Genomic DNA, 19,336 nt, shown 5'->3' with positions numbered 1-19,336 from the left:
AATCATGTAGAGCAGGCAGATCATGCATGATGTAACTACATAAAGTATTGAATTTTGATCTAAGAGAGATTTATGCAATCAGGTTTGATATGAATGAAATGGGATGTCCATTGTAAATGACATTACTTTATAATATTGGTGAAAACATAGAAAACTATTAATTCCAGTAATCAATATTTAAAATATAAATTGAAGAAACATTACCTAACACATACAATTTGACAAATTCCAAAAAACACAACAAATGATTTTTATTGTTAAAAGAATAGAAAATATTCCTTAAAATGTTTTTTCCTGTAATATGAAGGACAATCATATAAGCCAGCACATATGCATTTCCAATACATTTACTATTACATTAGCACAGGGGTGGACAACTTGTTGCCATCCAGGTATTCTAGCCTTCTCACCACTGGCTATGTTGGATAGGGCTGATGGGAACTGTAGGCCAAAAACATCTGGATGGTTACAAGCTGCCCACCCCTGCAGCATAGCTATTTCACACGGATTAACTTGTGCTTCAGATATAGTAAGAAAGCACAACTACTTCAAAAATCTAAGCAAGCAATCCACTCAGGTGGGAGCTGTGATTTCTTCTCCCAATACATGTAAAAATGATCACAACTTACAATTCCAGACAAACAACTATATTTTTTTCATGCAGTGTTTAAAGCTATCTCCCATCTGGTGATGCTTCCAACGTTTGATGCGTCTTCAAATATATAACGGTGATCTTACAGTTAAAGTGGCTGGACTAGTTGCCAGACTTCTGGTTTTCTATAGCTGTATACTTTAATTTTTTCAATGGCTTAATTTGTCACTTTTGTTCAAAAAATATAAGATCCCTGGGCAATCGTACAAGCTTATTAATTTAGAAGTTATGTGTTACTATTCCTGCAAATTAACTATAAAGGTCATGATCTAACACAGTTAAGCATACTAGAATCCATTTAAATCAATAGGTTCAGTGAACTTAACTTTGCATTGGATTGTGGCCATCAAGTTTACAGCGGCATACATACATACATACATACATATATATGTTCAATTACATCACTGACTACAGCACAATGTGACGTATCTGCACATTCTTGAGCTTCCAAAATAAAAATCACTGAGTTTGTGACTCAGTAAACGATTCAGTAAGCGATTCATTCAATGGTTCAGTCCCATCTGCTGGTGTCTTACTGGCCTCTTCACTAGACTGGCTCTGACTAGATGGCTCAGTAGTGGTATCCACCTGCTTTCTATTGGCCTCTTCATTATGACGGTTTTGGCAATGAGTCAAATGTTTCTTAAAGCCTCTAGGAAAGTTTGACTCAAAGCTGCAACGTGGACATTTAAGCAAACTCTGACCATGTGCAGCAACATGGTTTTTAAGGTGAGATTCCAAGAGAAAAGCCTTTCCACATATGTCACACTTGTATGGACTGTGGACATTATGCTTGTTAACCAAGTGGTGCAAAACAGCACCTTTTTTCATAGCCCGGCAGCAACAAATTTTACAATAATATTTGCCTTTGCCACGCTTCATATATTTTGCTATCTCTTCTTCTGAGATAAAAGCTTCCTTCTCTTCTGTAAACTGCAGAGTAGGAGTAGCTATATCAATTTTAGTCTCTTTATTGTGGTCAGAAGATTCTGTATCAAACTGTTCCTGATCACTGAAGGATTCCTGTTCTTTCACATCTGATGTATCCATCTCTGTATTTCCACTTTCACTGCTATTTAGTTCTGTATTAGAAGTCTCCTGATTTTCCTTCTTGGGTTTTTTCTTTGGACAAGAATATAAAATTTCTTCTTTAGGTTCCTTGGTAGACTGTTCTTTTGGAGCTAACAGACTACTGAATGGATTCTCACCTTCTGGATGCTCAGTAAAGAAATCTTTACTACCAGATTCAGTACGTCCCTTTAACTCTGAAAAAACAGGTACAGGTTGGCTGAAGTCAGAGACAGCAGTTTTGTGGACTTCGATGCCTGCTGTTTCCACTGGTTTGTGGACATCAGAACCAAAGACTTGCTTCTGATCAGAAGGAGCAGGTTTTTGGAGCTCAGGTGAAAGAGAGTGTTTTGAAGGCTCAGCAAAGAAACCTTGTCTCTGTTTCTCAGGGGAGCCAGGAGGAGGCTTCTGAAGTTCAGCAAAGGTTGCATGTTTCTGGATATCAGGAGAAATTGCAGTAGACTTAAGCACTTCATGAGAAAGAACTGGCGGTTTCTGAGGTTCTGAAAAGGAAACATGGTCTTGAATTTCAGGAGAAACAGCAACATGTTTCTGGGGCTCCGGAAAGTATGAATGCTTTGGGGCTTCAGGAGAGACAGGAGTAGATCTGTGAGATTCAGAAAAGAGGGCATGTTTTTGGACTTCAGGAAAAGACATATGACTTTCATGGAAGAATGATCGTTTTTGTACCTCAGCAGACACAGGAGGGACAGATTTTTTAGGCTCAGGAAACAGTGCCCGTTTTCGGGGCTCAGAAAACAAAGCACGTTTTTGCAGCTCAGAGGAAACAAAAGAGGTAGGCTTCTGTGTCTCTGGAAAGAAAGGTGGTTTTCGGGACTCAGAAGAAAATTTCCAAGGATCAGGAGCCACAGGTGGAGCTGGCTTACGTTGCTCAGGAAAGAAGGAAGGTTTCCAAAGCTCGGAGGACATAGGGGGACCAGGTTTTCTAAGCTCTGTTGGCATAGGAGGAGGAGCAGGAGGTGGTACTGAAGGTGTTGGCCTCCAGGTGTCAGGAGGCAAAACAGGTTTCCAGCCTTCAGGATAAACAGAAGAAATGGGTTTCCAGGGCTCTGAGGAAGCAAGACTAGATTTCTGAGACTCAGGCAAGGAGGTAGATTTCCAAGGCTCTGGCACAAACTTCTGTGGCTCTTGGGACATTAAAGTGCCTGGCCTTCGTGGTTCTGAGGCAGGTCTCCTAGGCTCAAGTGACATAGATGAGGGAGGTTTGGGAGACCATGGTGAGACAGTAATAGAAGATTTCTGCTGCTCATGTGCAATACTAGGACCAGGCCTCCAGGGTTCTGGAGCAATATTAGGGGCAGGCCTCCAGGGATCTGGGGAGATTGGTGGCTCAGGTTTTCGTGGCTCAGGGGAAAGTGCAGAACCAGGTCTCCGCATTTGAGGAATGTGCCTGCGTGTTTCTGAGGACAGAGTAGCAGCAGGTTTCTTTAGCTCAGGAGACCCAGCTGGAGAGTGCCTGCGGGGCTCAGGTGACCCAACTGGAGAGTGCCTGCGAGGTTCGGGTGACCCAGCTGGAGAGTGCCTGCGAGGCTCAGGAGACACAGCTGGAGAGTGCCTGCGAGGCTCAGGAGACATAGCTGGAGCAAATTTCTGTGATTCTGATGTAGCCACAGGTGGAGATGCAGGCAGAACTGATTTTTGAGGCTCTGGAGATACGGGTGGAATGGGTTTCTGTGGTTCCAGAGATACAAGTGGTGCAGACTTCTCTGGCTCTAGGATAGAGACATGTAGTTCTGGATGTACAACTGTGAGAGGTTTCTGTGGCTCAATATATGTAGCTGTGGTAGGTTTCTGTGACTCTGAGGATAAAGCCGATACTAGTTTTGGTAGCTCTGGGGAATCTACTGAGGCAGACCTCAATGATTCTGGAGTCAGAGAAGGGTTTGGTTTCAGCAGCTCTGGTTCGGAAAGCTCAGATACAACAGAGATGAGTTTCTGTGGGTCTGGACATGCAACTGGAGCAACCTTCTGTTGGTCCAGGGATGAAACAGGGATGGGCTTTTGTATCTTGGAGGGCAACCCTACATCAGACTTCAGGGGTTCAGAAGAAGCAGACCTCTGAGACTCTGGAGGCACAGTGGGTTTATGAGACTCAGGAGACAGAGAAGGCTTTTGAGGCTCCACAAAGAGGGGCTTCTTTAGGGATTCAGTGTCTAATAAATCTTTCTGCTCTTCATTCCATTTGTCAGGCCCTGCATGGTGTGCAGTGATGTGATAATAAACATTTGAATACATCTTGCTGGTGAAAAAGCATTTGTGGCAATGGAACAACTTTGCACTTTTCTGATAAAATATAAGTTTTCCCAATCCTGCAGTATCCATTTCATCACAAAACTCAGGGTGGATAGTACCCATATGAATCTGTATGTTTTCAAAGTCGGAGCCTCTGAAATTGCAGTGATCACACTCTAAGCCCTCTGTTGTTTTTCGTAGAATCTTTAACATGTCAATTTTTCTATTGTCAACTTGCATAACACTACACATGTTTCAAACTGTACGTTCCAGTATTCCTGAAATAAAATTTAAAAAATTAGCTCATAAAATATGGAAAAGTTTGCTCTTATTAAAATAAAATTTATTTATTACATTTTTATACTGCCCAATAGCTGAAGCTCTCTGGGCAGTTAATAAAAATTAAAACCATGAAGAGCATAAAAACAACTAACAATCTCAAAACACAAATACAAAATACCATTTAAAAAGCACAACCATGATAAAACCACACCGCAAAAATTGATACAGGTTAAAATATAGAATTAAAACAGCAAATTTTAAATATAAGTTAAATTAGGTGTTAAAATACTGAGAAATAAAAAAAAATAGCCCGTGAATGACAGCTCACTTAATTATATATCCTAAAAACAACAACAACACATATTTGTCTTTGTTTTCTAAGCCTATCACCTTTTGCACAAAGAATTCTGCCTATAAATCACTTCATTGTTTACAAAGCTATCAGAAGACTCTGTGAATGCAATTTAAATTGTTTACTGGGTCCAGATGGTTTTGTTGCAGAAAACCTAACAAAGTAAACAAGCTACAGAGAATGTCCAGCTAGTTCTAAAGCACATAAAAACACAAAGATAGCCATGCTGGCCCATGAGAAACAAATCCAAAATCCACAGTTGACCAACTAAAAATCCAAAAACATATATGCAAGCTTTCAAGTTCTTCAGAACTCTTCATCAGGTTGGATTGTACAAAAATTAGGTGGTGGGAGAAGAAACAGAAAAGTCCAAAATTTTGCCCAGATGTGGAGACCATGAGGTCTGAAATTAGACAGACCCAGTCTCAAACTGGAGATTGCAGGCTGAATAAATTAGTCAGTGGTAGGTACTGCAGGTATCAGATTACATCTAGCAATGCATTTTGAAAAGAAAAGTAGACGCAGATGGGGAGAGGTAAAGGGGGCCGCAGGGGGAAGGGAAAGTTCCACAGCACTCACTTAATGTTGGATATCACCCACAAGTTTTACTAGTTCCAGTATAAAGTTAGAGATCTGAACTAATACATGTATTTATATATCAATGCATGACACTATATAATAAATGAGCCTTATTATACAGGGAGCTTTGGCTGTTGGGCGATATAAAAATGCAATAAATAAATAAATAATAAAAATATTCATTGACCAACGTTTATTCAGAAGAAAAAATAATAGGAGGGGGAGAAACATGAAATTCATGTTATTAATGTACAGACAAGTGTAAACATCTAATTATTATTGATGTGGTTGGTTACTCATGCTACTTCACCTTATGATTTTTACAAAATCCCTGCCATTTCATGTCACTTCAGTATATTTAGATATGTTAGCCTGGCTGAGGTACGTTGGGAGTTGTTTGACTTTTCCTGCCTAAACATGGGCAGGATTATACCTTTAATGTATTATTTTCAAATATACTGTTTTCTTGTAATTTGATTTTGTAAACCACCCTAACTCTGCAGCTAGTCGAAAAATCGAACCTAGAGTTGGCCTCAGTGCTTGATCTTAAACATGCTTAGGGCGCAATCCTATAACAGGTTTAGACAGAAAAACGTCCTACAACTCCCAGCATTCCCCAGGCATCAGGTGTAACTGGCGAATGCTGGGGGTTGTAGGGCTTCCCCCCCCCCCCGTCTAAATCTGCTATAGGATTGTAACCTTAATCACTGAATTCAACGGGGTTTACTCTCAAACAAGGGTGCCTCGGATGTCAGTTTTAAGGGAACGACTGGCTACGTGACACGGAGTCGCTGTGAAGATGAAAGACCTTAAGGGCTCCAGATCATCGCTCTGTACAGTTATAAGCAGAAGCGAAAATGAACTAAGAAGCCTGTATGTGCGCCTCGAGGGTGTAAGGAAAAAGATGGGATGGGGCTTTAAGAAAACCCAAGTTTTGCCTGCCAGGGCTCAGGTACCCTTTGCAATTAGGACTGAAAAATCGGCGCAAGAGGCGACGGGAGACCGCAGCTGCGCGCAAAACGCGGGGGAGGGCGCGCACGGTCTCCCGCACGTAGAAAAGCTTTGTGGACGGAACGGGGGAAGAGACAAACTAACGTTTTCGTAGCGCGGGAAAAGTGGGGCAGGGGGAGGGAGAGGGAGGGAGAGAGGGGGGGGAGGGGAGACCGTCTTCTCCAAGACCGAGGTTCACACCTGAGGGGGAGGAGATGTTCTTTCCCGTTCTCCTTCCCTTACGCTGTTAACGGATTGCGCGAGTCCGGAGACGAGAAGCGACAAAATACGTACCCAGGAGAAAACGACGACTACGGCGAGAGAGACACTCCTCCTTGAGCGCTTCCCCCACAATGGCGGCGCTGTCCACAAAACGGAGCGAAATGTCGGAGAACGGAGGGGGGGGGGGAGACAGAGAATGATGGATAGGACAAAGGAGAGGAGGGGGGGCTCCCCTATCTAGAGAGCCGTTTTTTTATTGGTTCACGGCGTCCAGCTACTGCCCAACCGCCGCTCGGAACATGCCCCGCCCCCATTGTGGAATGTAAAGCGCAGGCGCGTGATGGGGTGAAGCGTAATGATGCTAGACGAAGGAGGAGACTATTGGCAGCGTCGTGACGCTGCCCCTCCTCCAACTGCTTTTGGCTATGAGGGCTGCCCGTCGTGCCTTAGCTGAAAGCCGTTATCCGTGGCTTAGTTGTTCATTATTTATTTATTTATATAGCACCAACAATGTACTTGGTGCTGTACAGTATGTACAAATAAAACAGCAACAATATCCTTAGATAGTAAACCGCAAATGATTTAATTGCTCCTCCAAATATATATTAAAAAGTAAGCAATATTTGGGGATTTCCACGCCGACATATATTCAAGACAAGTAAACAATGATACATTTGTGCACAGGAAAGGAGATACCTGGGCGAAGGTTTTAGCCTACGTTTTAAGCTAGCGTGAAGGATTAGCTTTCCATACGTAGGAACCGTTTATTACTGAATCTTGAGTGCTCCCACTATCTGCAGTCTGCATGCTACGCCTGAAATTTTTGCTGAGCCAGGGGTGGGTTAGAAAGTAGATCCGGATCGACTAATGGATCTCTGGGTGATTTGCAGTAGATTGGCAAAGATTTCTGATTCAATACTAACAACAAAATAATGACACACACAACTCTAACTTAGGATGCTGAAGTGGAGAAAGCTTGAGGTAACTTGGAGCTGCCTTTGATGTGGAAGGAGGGTGAGCTCCCTTCAGTTCTGATACGTGAAACAAATTCCTGGGATCAACATCCTTTAATTCTAAATATAAATTCCTGGGATCAACATCCTATTTCCAAATATGTTTCTTTTGCACCAGGCTCCAGTGGGTGGATCTTGGAATTCTATTCATCATCATCATCATCGGTGGATATACTGCAAACTTGAAGTCTGCCCACCCGTGTTCTATCAATTATTAAAGGTCCAAAAATATTATTATGTTTTGCCATCTGGCCACCCTGATAGAGGTATGATATAGGTCTACATCCCAGAACTCTGTGGACACTTGCCTTCGGAGAAACCTCTGAGTGTTACAGCACTGTTGCACGATTCTGCAAACGATTCTGGGGAACATATGTATACAGTGGCCAACCACTAACCAGGAACCCACAAGCAGAACATGAGTGCAACAGCACCTTCCCACCCATGTTCCCCAGCAACTGATGTGCATAGGCTTACGTCCGCTGAGTCAAAGATTGATATTTACTAATTTTAGTCCTGCATATTACTAATCTAACTGAGGAATCTTTACAAGTTTTTGAGGAAACCATCCACAAATGGTTTAAAAACTACTGGTGTAGAAGATAACAGATGATATCCCCTAATTTCAAAACAAAAGACAACTGCCAGTTCAAAGATCGTAACAAAACCCTGTTTTTTGAAATTACAACCTAGTAACCCTATGAAAAGCGTAAATAAATACTTGCACAAATTCTGACAGAATTCGTCAAAGGCTTCTCTTGGGGTCTAGATCCAGATGTTGAATATGTCATTGTTGTATCTCAAGCAAAGGAGATATGTTTGAGGGCAGGAGTATAGAAAATCATTGTTTTAGGGCACGATCCTGTGCATGCTTAGAGAGGAAAAGGTCCTAAAACTCACAGCATGGCTCAGCCAGCATGGAATGCTGGTAGCTGCAGGACTTTTTTGTTTGTAAACATGCACAAGATTGTGTCCTTAGTCATGTATATGTTGGCATATTGTGGAACTGTGCAGGTACCCATAGCAAACCTAGGAAGTTGGTGTTATTGCCAGTTACTGATGTTCCAAACGGTTATTGTATACATTTGAGCTTTGCACTTGGATGGCCTAAAAATGGGACAAATTCATGAAGAATAATGGGAACAGAATGCTGGCTTAGGCCTTTGGGCTGATCCACCACGTCTTTTCTTGAGTTCTTATGTCACAAATATCTTGCATGTCCTTTTGGCCCCACTGCTTACTTTTATCTATGTGTAAAACTTCATGAAAACTTATGCCATAATACATATCTTAGTCTTGACTGTGCCTCAAAACTATCACTCTCTCTGTTCATTAAATGCAAGCTTTTTTTAGTTGATTGCTGACCTCTAGTGGTTGATGACTTCAAAGCAGCAGTATAAAATTAGAACTGAAGTGTGAAACATCCTGATTTGTTTTGGAGGAAATGGATACACCAGTAAAGAAATACTATTCTCTGTTCTTCTTAGATAAAGCATTAAAAGGAGTGTGTGTGTGTCTGTAAAAGAACAGATCAATGACCTTGGCAGTGATTGGTTCGCACAACATGATAACCCACACACAGGGGGTTAGTTCACAATCCAACAACACACCATGGATTCTCTTCATGGTCTGTTCGTGGTTAACAAACTATGGTTTGTTATCATGGCTGGGTTCAGACAATGCAACAATCCACATTTCAAGAACAACCCATGATTCAAGGACAACTCAATGTACATTGATGGTGCTATATAAATAAATAAATAATAATAATAATAATAATAATAATAATAACTCACACTCAACCCATACTCAGCCTTGAGTGTGGGTTATTGTGTTGTGTGAACCCAGTCAGTGGCCCTATTCATGTACACATGAGGGTAGGTGAGTAGCGGAACTACAGAGAGGGGAGGGGTAACGGAACCATGACAAGCGGGACTGTCATATGAATGGGAATCACGCCATACCAGCGCATCCCACCATCTTCCACACCCTGAATGAGTGACAGGCAGCAGCTGCATTTTAAAAAATAGCTGCTGACCATAGAGAAAGTCTGTGGCAGCAAGAGCATCACTGGAATTGGTGGTCACTCTTGCCGGCAAACTCTATGGTCACAGCTATTTTTTTAAAAAAACAGCGAAACAACAAGAAAAGCCCACAGAGTCTCGCCAGAGAACACAGGAACTACATGCATGGCCCACTAACCTTCCTGCAGCAGGTGGGTAGCAGGCGTGGGTACTCTGCCCATGACATGCTAACCCACTGCGGATCATGTTTTTGAGCGAACCACAGTGGGTTAGTATGACATCTGAACAGGCCCATTGTCTCCAGTATATTCATTATCTTTTAAGAAGCTCAGGTAAAATCAGAAGATACACTGCATTAATATAATACCTGTGCTACAAAAGGAGTATGCACTTGATCAGACACAAAAAGAATGACCTTAAATTGTACTGCTGCTGCTTGTTTACATGCTGTGATGCATTTAAAAACCTGCAATTGAGCACACTACATAAATTTTATTTTTGTCAAAAGTGGTCATCCTCATTCTGGTGCCCTCTAGATGTATTGGACTATAACTCCCATCATCCCCAACCAGGATGTTTGGGAAAGCAGCCTCTAAAGAATGCAGAATGAGAAATATTTCTAATCCAAGGTACAAACAGTGCAGAGGTGAACTGTTTGGGCATGGTCCGGCCAAGGTTAAGCGTGATTTCAGTAGGAGAGAATAAGCATTTGCTTAATTCTTTCATTGAAGTCAATTGCACATGCAGCCCAATCCTGAGCATATGGAAATAAGTCCTTCTGAGTTCTATAGAAATTGCTCTCAGTTAATTGTGCCTAGGGTTGCACCCTTAAATGTGCATAGCTTTGGCTGGATCATGCCTAAGCATCTTACTGTTTTGCCCTTTGGCTGTTTTGTTTTCTGCTCCTATCCTAATTTCATTTTTTAAGAGCAAGAAAAAAGGGTTTAAAACCCAGAAAAAAGAATGCAAACTAAGCCCGTCTAACAGAACCGCTATTTTAATTGCTATCTCTAGAAATTCCTACCCTTTGAAACAGCCTTTGAATTCAATGGCTTAACTTGCAACAAAACAAAACAAAGCCATGCATAGGATCAGGCTGCCAGTGTTTTATTTTTATTTTATTTTTAACTATTGACCAGCTGACAATGTAAACACTACACACCTGAGCCTTCCCTGGGTAAAGAAAGTGACCTCAGGAATGCAAACACTCGCCAGTCCTGTATTTATGGAGCATGTGGAGTGGGCTGAGTTCAAGCCCTCCTTATAGAGTCCATGGAAACAACCTTGGGAGCCTGTGATTTCGATTGCAAGCTGTGAGCAAGCAGTCCGAGGCCAAACCAAAATGACCTCCCTGCTGCAGGAGAAGCTGTGTGAAGTTCACACTCAGGCACCTCCTCCCAGCAAAGACTTCCATCACTTGACTATCACAAAACATGAGGTAACATGGCATCGATCTCTCGTTTATCCCCAGGTTAGAAGGTTTGTTGAGTGTTTGCTGAAGAAAGTGCAGAGACATGGGGAAGCTGCATCTGTTGAATTTCTACACCTGTCATGCAGCTGTTAAAGGCACAGAGTCTCTGTTGGGGTGGAGGTGCGAAGGTGGTAATTCCAGGCTTGTTGTAAGCAATGTAATACATGCCTGCACAAATCTAGGTTGTAATCCAAATCCTCAATTTTCTGCTTCACATCTAGACTGAAGGTGCTTTCAGATGAGGCTTTTATTTTACAGGAGGTCTTCTTGTAACACCTCCCCACCCCATGTTTTTCCACTGCTCCTTCCATCTTTTCTCTTACTATAGATAATCCCTTAAGAAAGAAAAGATAGAATAGTTGCACAATGCCTTCTCACTGGTAGCCTTAGAAGCCCTCTGCCTGGAAGCACCTTGACTAGACTGCTGCGGAAACAAAAGAGGAGATAATGCCCACCCTGACTCATTCTATTGTACCTTGATGCTCTAGGTTATGTGGAAATCATGGAGAATTTCCTTTCGACCCAATCAAGAAAGATTTTTCCCAAGAGAAGTGAAGAAACTCCATAAAGATTTTCTCTTGGATGAACAATTACACAGCAAGTATTGAGTATTGATGTTGTGCAGACTTCTACTGTTACTTTCTACTGTTAGTTTTTCCCTACCCTGTGCCTGCTTACCCTTCCCTGTACCTGTTGGCATTCTCTTCCCCTCCTTATTGTTTTACTATGATTTTATTAGATTGTAAGCCTATGCGGCAGAGTCTTGCTATTTACTGTTTTACTCTGTACAGCACCATGTACATTGATGGTGCTATATAAATAAATAATAATAATAATAATAATAATGGGCAAAGAAATAATGCCATGTTATATATATTTTAAATAATTATAATTTTGCCCAGTTGTCCTGTGTCTTTCTAAAGACATTGCTACTTTTAGAGCTTGATCCTTTGCATGTTTACTCAGAAGTAAACCCCACTGAGTTCAATGGGACTTACTGCTTAGTAACACACTGACACTATTTATGTTTACTTGGAAGTAAGTCACAGAAAGTTGAAGAGGATTTTCTCCCAATGAAGCATGCATTGGATTGCGGTCTTGGAATTAATATTCTACAATCGTATGTATACTTCTTTGAGTGGAAACGAGAGGAAATCCGGTGTGGCTGATTTCTGAATAACAATGCTGAGGAATGGACTCTATGGCTAGATCTACACTACAGGGCTCATCAGATGAGTGTTTTATAACACGGTTGTTACTGGCCACTCACGCTTTTTCACAGGTCCTTTTCACGACACTGTCTGCCTCCCATGCACCTCCTGCTCGTTTTTCTGTCACAAAAGGAAGACCCAGAAAATCCATGGTTTGTTTTCTTGTAATGGAATTCGCTGACATTTCCTGCTGCGTGCCAGGAGCAGCAGCACCAGAAAAATGCCCACTGAGTGGGCCATGTGGTCGTCGCTTGCTTCCTTGTTCTTCTCTGTGTGAAGAAAGAGGAAGCTGCTCTTCCCTATTGTGGGGCAGCAGCAGGAGGCAAAGCCATGGTAGGGAAATGCAATGCCATCCCCACCCTGTCTGATGACGCTCTTTATATAGGGTGACCATATGAAAAGGAGGACAGGGCTCCTGTATCTTTAACAGTTGCATAGAAAAGGGAATTTCAGCAGGTGTCATTTGTATATATGGAGAACCTGGTGAAATTCTCCCTTCATCACCACAATTACAGCTGCAGACACTATACTACAGTAACCAGATTCAAAAGAGGGCAGGGAACCTGCAGCTTTAACTGTGGTGATGTAGAAGAAATTTCACCAGGTTCCCCATATATACAAATGACACCTGCTGAAATTTCCTTTTCAATACAACTGTTAAAGATACAGGAGCCGTGTCCTCTTCATATGGTCACCCTACTTTATAGCTGTACTGAAGTGCACTCACAACTGTCTGAGCACATAACACATTTCATATACCGGTTTCATGTGTTATTTCTTGCTTTTTATTCCACATTATACCAAATACCATAATAAATGTCATTGTGTGTCCTACAAGGTATAAATGTGCAAGAGGGATATAGGCTTACCATGATGGGAGTGTAACAATTTGATACAAGGTGTAGATCTGGACTATTAGGTCTTCAATCTCTTTTCTAATCCATTACCTTTAGCTGTGATTCTAAACCGGGATGGGGAACCTCTTTCTGCCTGCAGGCCAAATTCAATTTCAGAGAAGCTCTTGGGGGGCGCATTCCAGTTGCAAGTGGTGCAATAGGGGCAGGGTCAAAAGCATAGATGCTGGCACCCATACCAATGGACTTCGCAGTGTCAGGCAGTCCCTATAACAGCCTTCTGCACTAGTTGGGGATGACAGGACTTGCAGTCAAACATCTGGTGGGTTCCATATTGTGGAAGGCTGAGCTATAAGATTACCACAACATCTGGATGTTAAACACACAGGTGTTTGGTGGGAAAAAGAAAAGAAAGGAAATTATGAACATAAACTTTCCTTCTAACAGTTCATGGCAATTGTTTATTGGCCTGGTCATCTGCCATTTCCTTCACTATATTGTAAAGGGATCTATGTTGATGTTTCAGAAACATTTAAGTACAAATTTAGTTTAACTGATCAGCTAAAATTATTTCATGAGAGGTTTGTTTGTTTTTACCTCAAAGAGAGTGTGCGGGGCCTTATCCAGACTGTGATTGGTGCATGTGAGAGGGGGAGATACAAACCTTCCTGCCCTGCCATTCCTCCCCACTCTAAATTTGCTCACCTGTGTAAAGGCTAAAAGAGAGAGAGAGAGAGAGGGACCCTCCATTGGTGCCAGTGGAGTTTCTCTCTCTTTTATGGTGGGCCCCTCCCAGGGTGATTTAAGGGAGTATCCAATCTTAATTCTGCATAGAGTAGACCCATTGAAATGAATGGGATCTAAATTAGTCACAATTTACTTAAGTCCCACTCATTTCTGTGGTCCATTCTATATAGGATTAACATTGGATACCACCCTTACAGGGAAAAAGTGGCTGGGTGCCCATACTTGGTGGTCCTGATCCAGATTAGGGGCTTACATGCTTGCACTGAGGTATTAAACGGTGAGAATCAGGTGTACATCATGTGTTTAATGTAGCATGTAGTTTAGATATAAGGAATAATTATAACAGTGTCCTTCTGGGGATACTGATCTGTTAGTGGCATTTACCTGCGTAAAATAATTTCCCTAAGGCAGTTACCATCTTGATCGCTTGGGCATTTATTGTTGTTGTTGTTGGCAATTTATTTCTACACATACATTATTAATTCTTGATATTTTGACATTTCCTATGTCTTCCTCTCCTCTCTTTCGCGAATGCCCATTGCATGTGGCCCATCTGTGTAATTTACAAACCTAGATCTTAACTCCTACCTTAGTTGTCTATGAAGCTGCAAAAAATAATTACATTCTGTACATTAGCAAGTCTCATTTCTTCCAGGGAAACTCTTGACACTAATGGAGTGCAGTGCCAAGCAAACAGTAAATTCACTGCACAGGGTTAGTTTAATTTCTTTCTGTCCCTTTTGTTTTTAAGGCATTCATTCATTCATGGTGCAGAATTAGCTGTTTGTTCTAGTTATGTACTTAATGAATAGTGTTAGACCACATGGTGCGGTCGCTATGGAGAAATCTATTCATCATTCCAAATACCTTAAGTACACACAGCAAGCCCTCATGTCTTCCTGATAAATATGATAATTATACCTCAAGCCAATTTTATTTATATTTGGAAACTAAAAAGCTTTCAGAATGCAGAGGGCTATAGTATATGCATTGTGCATATGAACAAGAAAGGCTTTGTACATATTGGTCAATGACAACAATGCACCTTTCATATGACATGCCTGGGCAATTTGGAATTAGTCTTCTTAATAATTATTATGGCAATTTGCCCTTTACTTTGTGCAAAACCATCCCCTCTTAGAATGGTAATGTAATTCATTGGAGTGGCTTTACTTTGCTTCTAAAATGTCTGGGTATTAGCAACTGGGGGAAGCAGAACTCTTTTATTATTCACATAATCATATTTTCCCACCATAATTTGATGTTTTGCAATTAATATTGTGGTGACAGAAATGCCAAATGTGTTTCGTTCTGCACTGATGTCCATTTACCTTATGGTTAATAGCAGAGGCCTCATTGGGAGTGATCTTCCCTCTGAAGGTATGCTATTACAATCTTAAGTCCTACCAGTAGTTCAATAGGTGTATATATTCCTGCTCCCACCTCATTGTAATGGGGCCTTCCCCAACCTGATGCCCTCCAGATGTTTTAGACTTCAGCTCCTATCAGCCTGGCCAATAGTTAGGAATGTTGGAAATTGTAGTCCAAAACATCTGGAGAGTACCAGATCTGGGCAGGCTGCTGTAATACCTCTCTTTAGAGCAGAAGTTAAGGCATCTCCCCAGGAGATTTAAACTAGGTTATGTCATTCTCTCTTCCCCTGGTTTTTGTTGGGGGGGGGGGCGCTAGGGATATAGAGAATCCTTAGTGCTTGACTGAAATGGTATAAAACCTGTTATTTTGCAGAGTAAAAAAGGCCTTAAGCCACATTCATTTTTTTAATGAATGTGGCCACATGAAACTATAATAAACAAAATGTTTCTAGCTGTATCTTTGGTCTATAGGCTGTAATGGTTCCTCTTCTCCCCATTTTCATACTGGGTTGAATCTGCTGACAACAAGATGTACCCCAGTGTATGGATGGTGACTCTTCACATAGCTATTTTTTTTAAATTAATTTTATTTATGAGTCACTCTATAACAAATGTTCTCAGAATGACAAACAGTAAATAAAAATAAACATAAAACAAAGATATATAATTAAATCAATTGAATGATTACATCAACAAGTAAAAAGCAGCACAAATAACTGTATTCATATCAATTAATACAATAGAATGCAACGCAACATACGGAACATGAGAACAATGTCATAGAGCTAAAACACCAACATAAACTGAATCTCAACAGTAGTTTCAACTGAATTAAAATATTACCACCATGAGTAGTGTGCAATCTTATATATGTCTATTCTGAAATAATTCCCATTGACTGCAATGATATTTACTCCCAGGTAAGCATATACGATTGCAGCTCAAGACAATAAAACTTTAGGCAAAATTGCCAGAAACTGCCATGGAGATTCAGACTGCTGAGTGAAAGCTGAGTTTTAGTTATGGTAAATTCTAAGTTATCTGTATAATTTTCTATTGCTCGAAATATTTATATTCCTGTATATTTGTATAAATATTTTCTTTTGATGTATTTGTCATGCCCTTTGGCTAGTACAATAGACTTTGAACTCAAAAATAAAACCTTAGAAAGTCTAGAAGAATATAAAAGTCTTTGCCTGATTCCAAAAACATGTCAGTCCTACCAATTTCTCATTTAATAATCTTTTCCATATCATACTCCCAGTTCAGACACTTATCACATTCTCTCTTTAAAAATCTGGTCCTAATCACTATGAAGAATGACGCTTCTATTGCTAGAGTGTCTCCCCACCCCTGCCACTCTGCATTTCTTGTTACTTGTAGCCCAGTAATCATATCTAAGAGCTTGACTATTCAATGCCCCCTTCAATTTGGCGCCTATTGCTTGAGATATTAGGGTGTGCCTAGGCACACTCAGCACACCCCTTGCACATGTCTATATGTGGTTTTCCCCCAAGCATAAGTTTTGAGGGTTAGGGTGGCCACTTATGCATTGCTAAAGAACAGGAAATGCATCACACACACAAAAAGACATGGATTTGCATAAAATATGCAAATGCTGATTTATGTGTATAGATGCAAATTTAGAAATCATACTCTATTTTAAATAGAAACACACCACATCTCACCAGAGTGAGCAAGATTGTGACCAGGTGATCTGTGTGCCTATTCAGCCCTGCTGTGCAGGTGCTAAGTGTTGATGGGCAACCTCAACACCCCTACGCTCCCTTCTCATGGTTCTTCATATTTAGACCAAACTTGGACTGGACAGCCCTTCAAAACAGGACGCCTTCAGAGAGCCGTCTGCTCATTACATGTATGTGGTATATATGCATGAGTTGAATTTAATGCTGATTTCCCACCCCTGCCCCGGAATTTAGGAATGCTTAGTTATCTTTCTTGAAGTGTATGTGTACATGTCTCCCAAGAAGTCACAAGCCTCTATTCTACACATTGACACTGGCCATTACTGTGTCAATGTGTAGAACAGAGGCTTGTTCTTAGTTATAGTAGTGCAGGGACCTGTCTTTTTTGTCTTCTTGCTCTGCAGAAGTAACAGTCCATTCCTATCCATGTTTAGTAGGGGAGTAAATCCCATTGAAATAAATTAAAACTAGTTCCAAGTATTGCAGCCGAAAATTTGTATTTTTGTATTTTTGCTTTGTTAGAGAACTCACAGCATAATCCTATACATGTCCACTCAGAAGTAAGTCCAATTATTTTCTATGGGATTTAGTTCTGGTTAAGTATATTTTTGCTGCCTTAATCACCCTCGTTCAAGCTTATCCAGTCTTCTCTTCCTATTATATTTTATAATCATTCATCTTATATAAACAAATGATGTGTATTTTATTTTAAAAGTGTATATCCTGCTTTTCTTTATAAATAAACTAAAAGCAGCTGACATACATACTAAAAATGAAACATCAGATGCAAAGAATATAAACAAAATAAAATCAGCAAACCCAAATAACAACATAACAGCAACAAGTGCAGCAGGCAAATACAACATCTTATCACTGTGTCTCCCCTTTTAACCACTGCAACAATCTCTACAATGCATTTATAGTGTGTAATTATTTTTTGCCTTAATTGAGGATTTGCAGTCATCAGTATAATTTTAACAGACATTTTGTTTTTTCAGTGCTTGCGTTTTAAGTCTTCACTTCTGGGTATTTATATTTTATTCAGAGCAAGTGCAAAGCATCTTTGGAAACAAAATGCTAGACTACATTCTTAACTTGTGTCAAGGACAGTATGATTTCCTAATTCGAATGCCTGAGAATTTGATTATACATATCCTGTCATTTCTTAATACAGAAGATATTAGACAGTTGTCAAAAACATGTAAAAGATTTCGGCAGGTAAGAATTCTCACAACTATTTCTGAGCAGGTATTGAGGCCTTAAAATAATATTTAGTCTTTGCTTTAAATGGAGTTTTATGGTAGCATGTACAAGCAATTATCAGAACAGTTACCATGTACAGCCAGAATATTAGCTTTCAATTGGCTCAAAATATGAAGATGTAATGCTATTGACTGATTGTTAAGCTAAGACTATTATGCTAACAGGTCTATTTTGAATAAAATGAGAGTCTTCCCTAACTCATGTCTTGTGCGTTGCAAATATTTATCTTTCAGTTGTGTAACACTGAAGAATTTTGGGAAAGAATAAAAAGGTTGCAAGAGAAATATACCCTTGATGTACAGACAGCCAAATTTCCAGCTTACAAGAAGCCAATGAATTTCCACCAAAGACCAGGCTACCTGACACCGATGAATAGAAGGCAGACCACGTTTTTTTAAAATTGATTGCAAATATGAGTTTATCTTGGAAGAATTTGCATCCAATCCAGCTAAAGCTATCCATGTACAAAAACTGTCTTCCAACGGCAGACTTGCTATTGTAGAAATGAACCGGGCCAGTATGTAGGAAACAAAAAAATCTGCATCCAATGCTGGGAATAATATACACAGAAGAAAATGCTGGCATTAAGTAGTTCCTTGGGACTGACATCATAAATTCTTATTCCTAATACATAACTCACAATACATAAAGAGTTTTTGATAATAAATACTTCAAAGCATCTGTCAGCTTCGGTTCTTTCTTCAGTACTTCTTTATATTGCAGAAGCACATTCCTCCTTTCTGGCTTCAGAACCCCTCTTCTGGAAGCTGAAAGTGCTCTGGTGTGACTTACTGATTGAGGGCAAATGGTTTGTTGATTACTTCTCAAGTTTGTAAAGATTTTAAAAATAATTACACTAAAGCTGCATTGGGACATCACAATAGCCCCAATCTAGATGTCATACGCAACAGTTGCATTACATGCAAAGAAGGGCATTCACATCTGCATTGAAATGCACATTTCAATTCATGCTCTGCAGATAGGTATTGCATTAGATGTTTTGTCTCCAGGTGTGCAGCTGCATATAATCTGTATGGGAAGTTCCCAATGCATCATGAGAATACACTCAAGGTGGAAATTCACTTCTGTGAGTGAATGTCACTAGCTTCCAAGAAAACAAATATTAAATCAATATGATGAGATAAAGCAGCCTGCCTCTCTACCTTTAACGGATGATTAATATATTTTTATTCAGACAGACTTTTAGTGTTAAAATTTTCAGGTGTTTTAATTGTGCTATATTGTTGCTGCTGTCACTATTTTGATTGGTTTACTA

General features: G+C 40.4%; 2 protein-coding genes across 2 annotated transcripts; one reads left to right on the top strand and one right to left on the bottom strand.

Moving 5' to 3' along the window:
- Positions 1-234: 234 nt before the first annotated feature.
- CHAMP1 (chromosome alignment maintaining phosphoprotein 1) lies at positions 235-6,570 on the bottom strand. The gene is made up of 2 exons (XM_063126187.1): positions 6,471-6,570; positions 235-4,251 (listed from the first exon to the last, which is right to left on the bottom strand). The coding sequence occupies exon 2, from the start codon at positions 4,223-4,225 to the stop codon at positions 1,112-1,114; it is 3,114 nt and encodes a 1,037-aa protein (XP_062982257.1). The 5' UTR covers positions 4,226-4,251; positions 6,471-6,570; the 3' UTR covers positions 235-1,111.
- Positions 6,571-10,777: 4,207 nt separating this feature from the next.
- LOC134399435 (F-box only protein 36-like) lies at positions 10,778-18,458 on the top strand. The gene is made up of 4 exons (XM_063127473.1): positions 10,778-10,873; positions 11,395-11,503; positions 17,843-18,015; positions 18,294-18,458. The coding sequence occupies exons 1-4, from the start codon at positions 10,778-10,780 to the stop codon at positions 18,456-18,458; spliced, it is 543 nt and encodes a 180-aa protein (XP_062983543.1).
- Positions 18,459-19,336: the final 878 nt, after the last annotated feature.

The sequence above is a fragment of the Elgaria multicarinata genome, chromosome 5, assembly GCF_023053635.1.
Source record: "Elgaria multicarinata webbii isolate HBS135686 ecotype San Diego chromosome 5, rElgMul1.1.pri, whole genome shotgun sequence".
Taxonomy (NCBI): Eukaryota; Metazoa; Chordata; class Lepidosauria; order Squamata; family Anguidae; genus Elgaria; species Elgaria multicarinata.
Note: the sequence above shows the minus strand (reverse complement) of the source record. Positions and strands in the feature narration are given on the sequence as shown.

What these genes read in the sequence shown, in the direction of transcription:
- CHAMP1 (XM_063126187.1), bottom strand. Translation starts at nt 4,225, where the DNA reads ATGTGTAGTGTTATGCAAGTTGACAATAGAAAAATTGACATGTTAAAG.
- LOC134399435 (XM_063127473.1), top strand. Translation starts at nt 10,778, where the DNA reads ATGACCTCCCTGCTGCAGGAGAAGCTGTGTGAAGTTCACACTCAGGCA. An exon ending in TGACTATCACAAAACATGAG is followed by an intron (nt 10,874 to 11,394) that starts GTAACATGGCAT and finishes TTGATGCTCTAG; the next exon opens with GTTATGTGGAAATCATGGAG. An exon ending in CTTGGATGAACAATTACACA is followed by an intron (nt 11,504 to 17,842) that starts GCAAGTATTGAG and finishes TATTTTATTCAG; the next exon opens with AGCAAGTGCAAAGCATCTTT.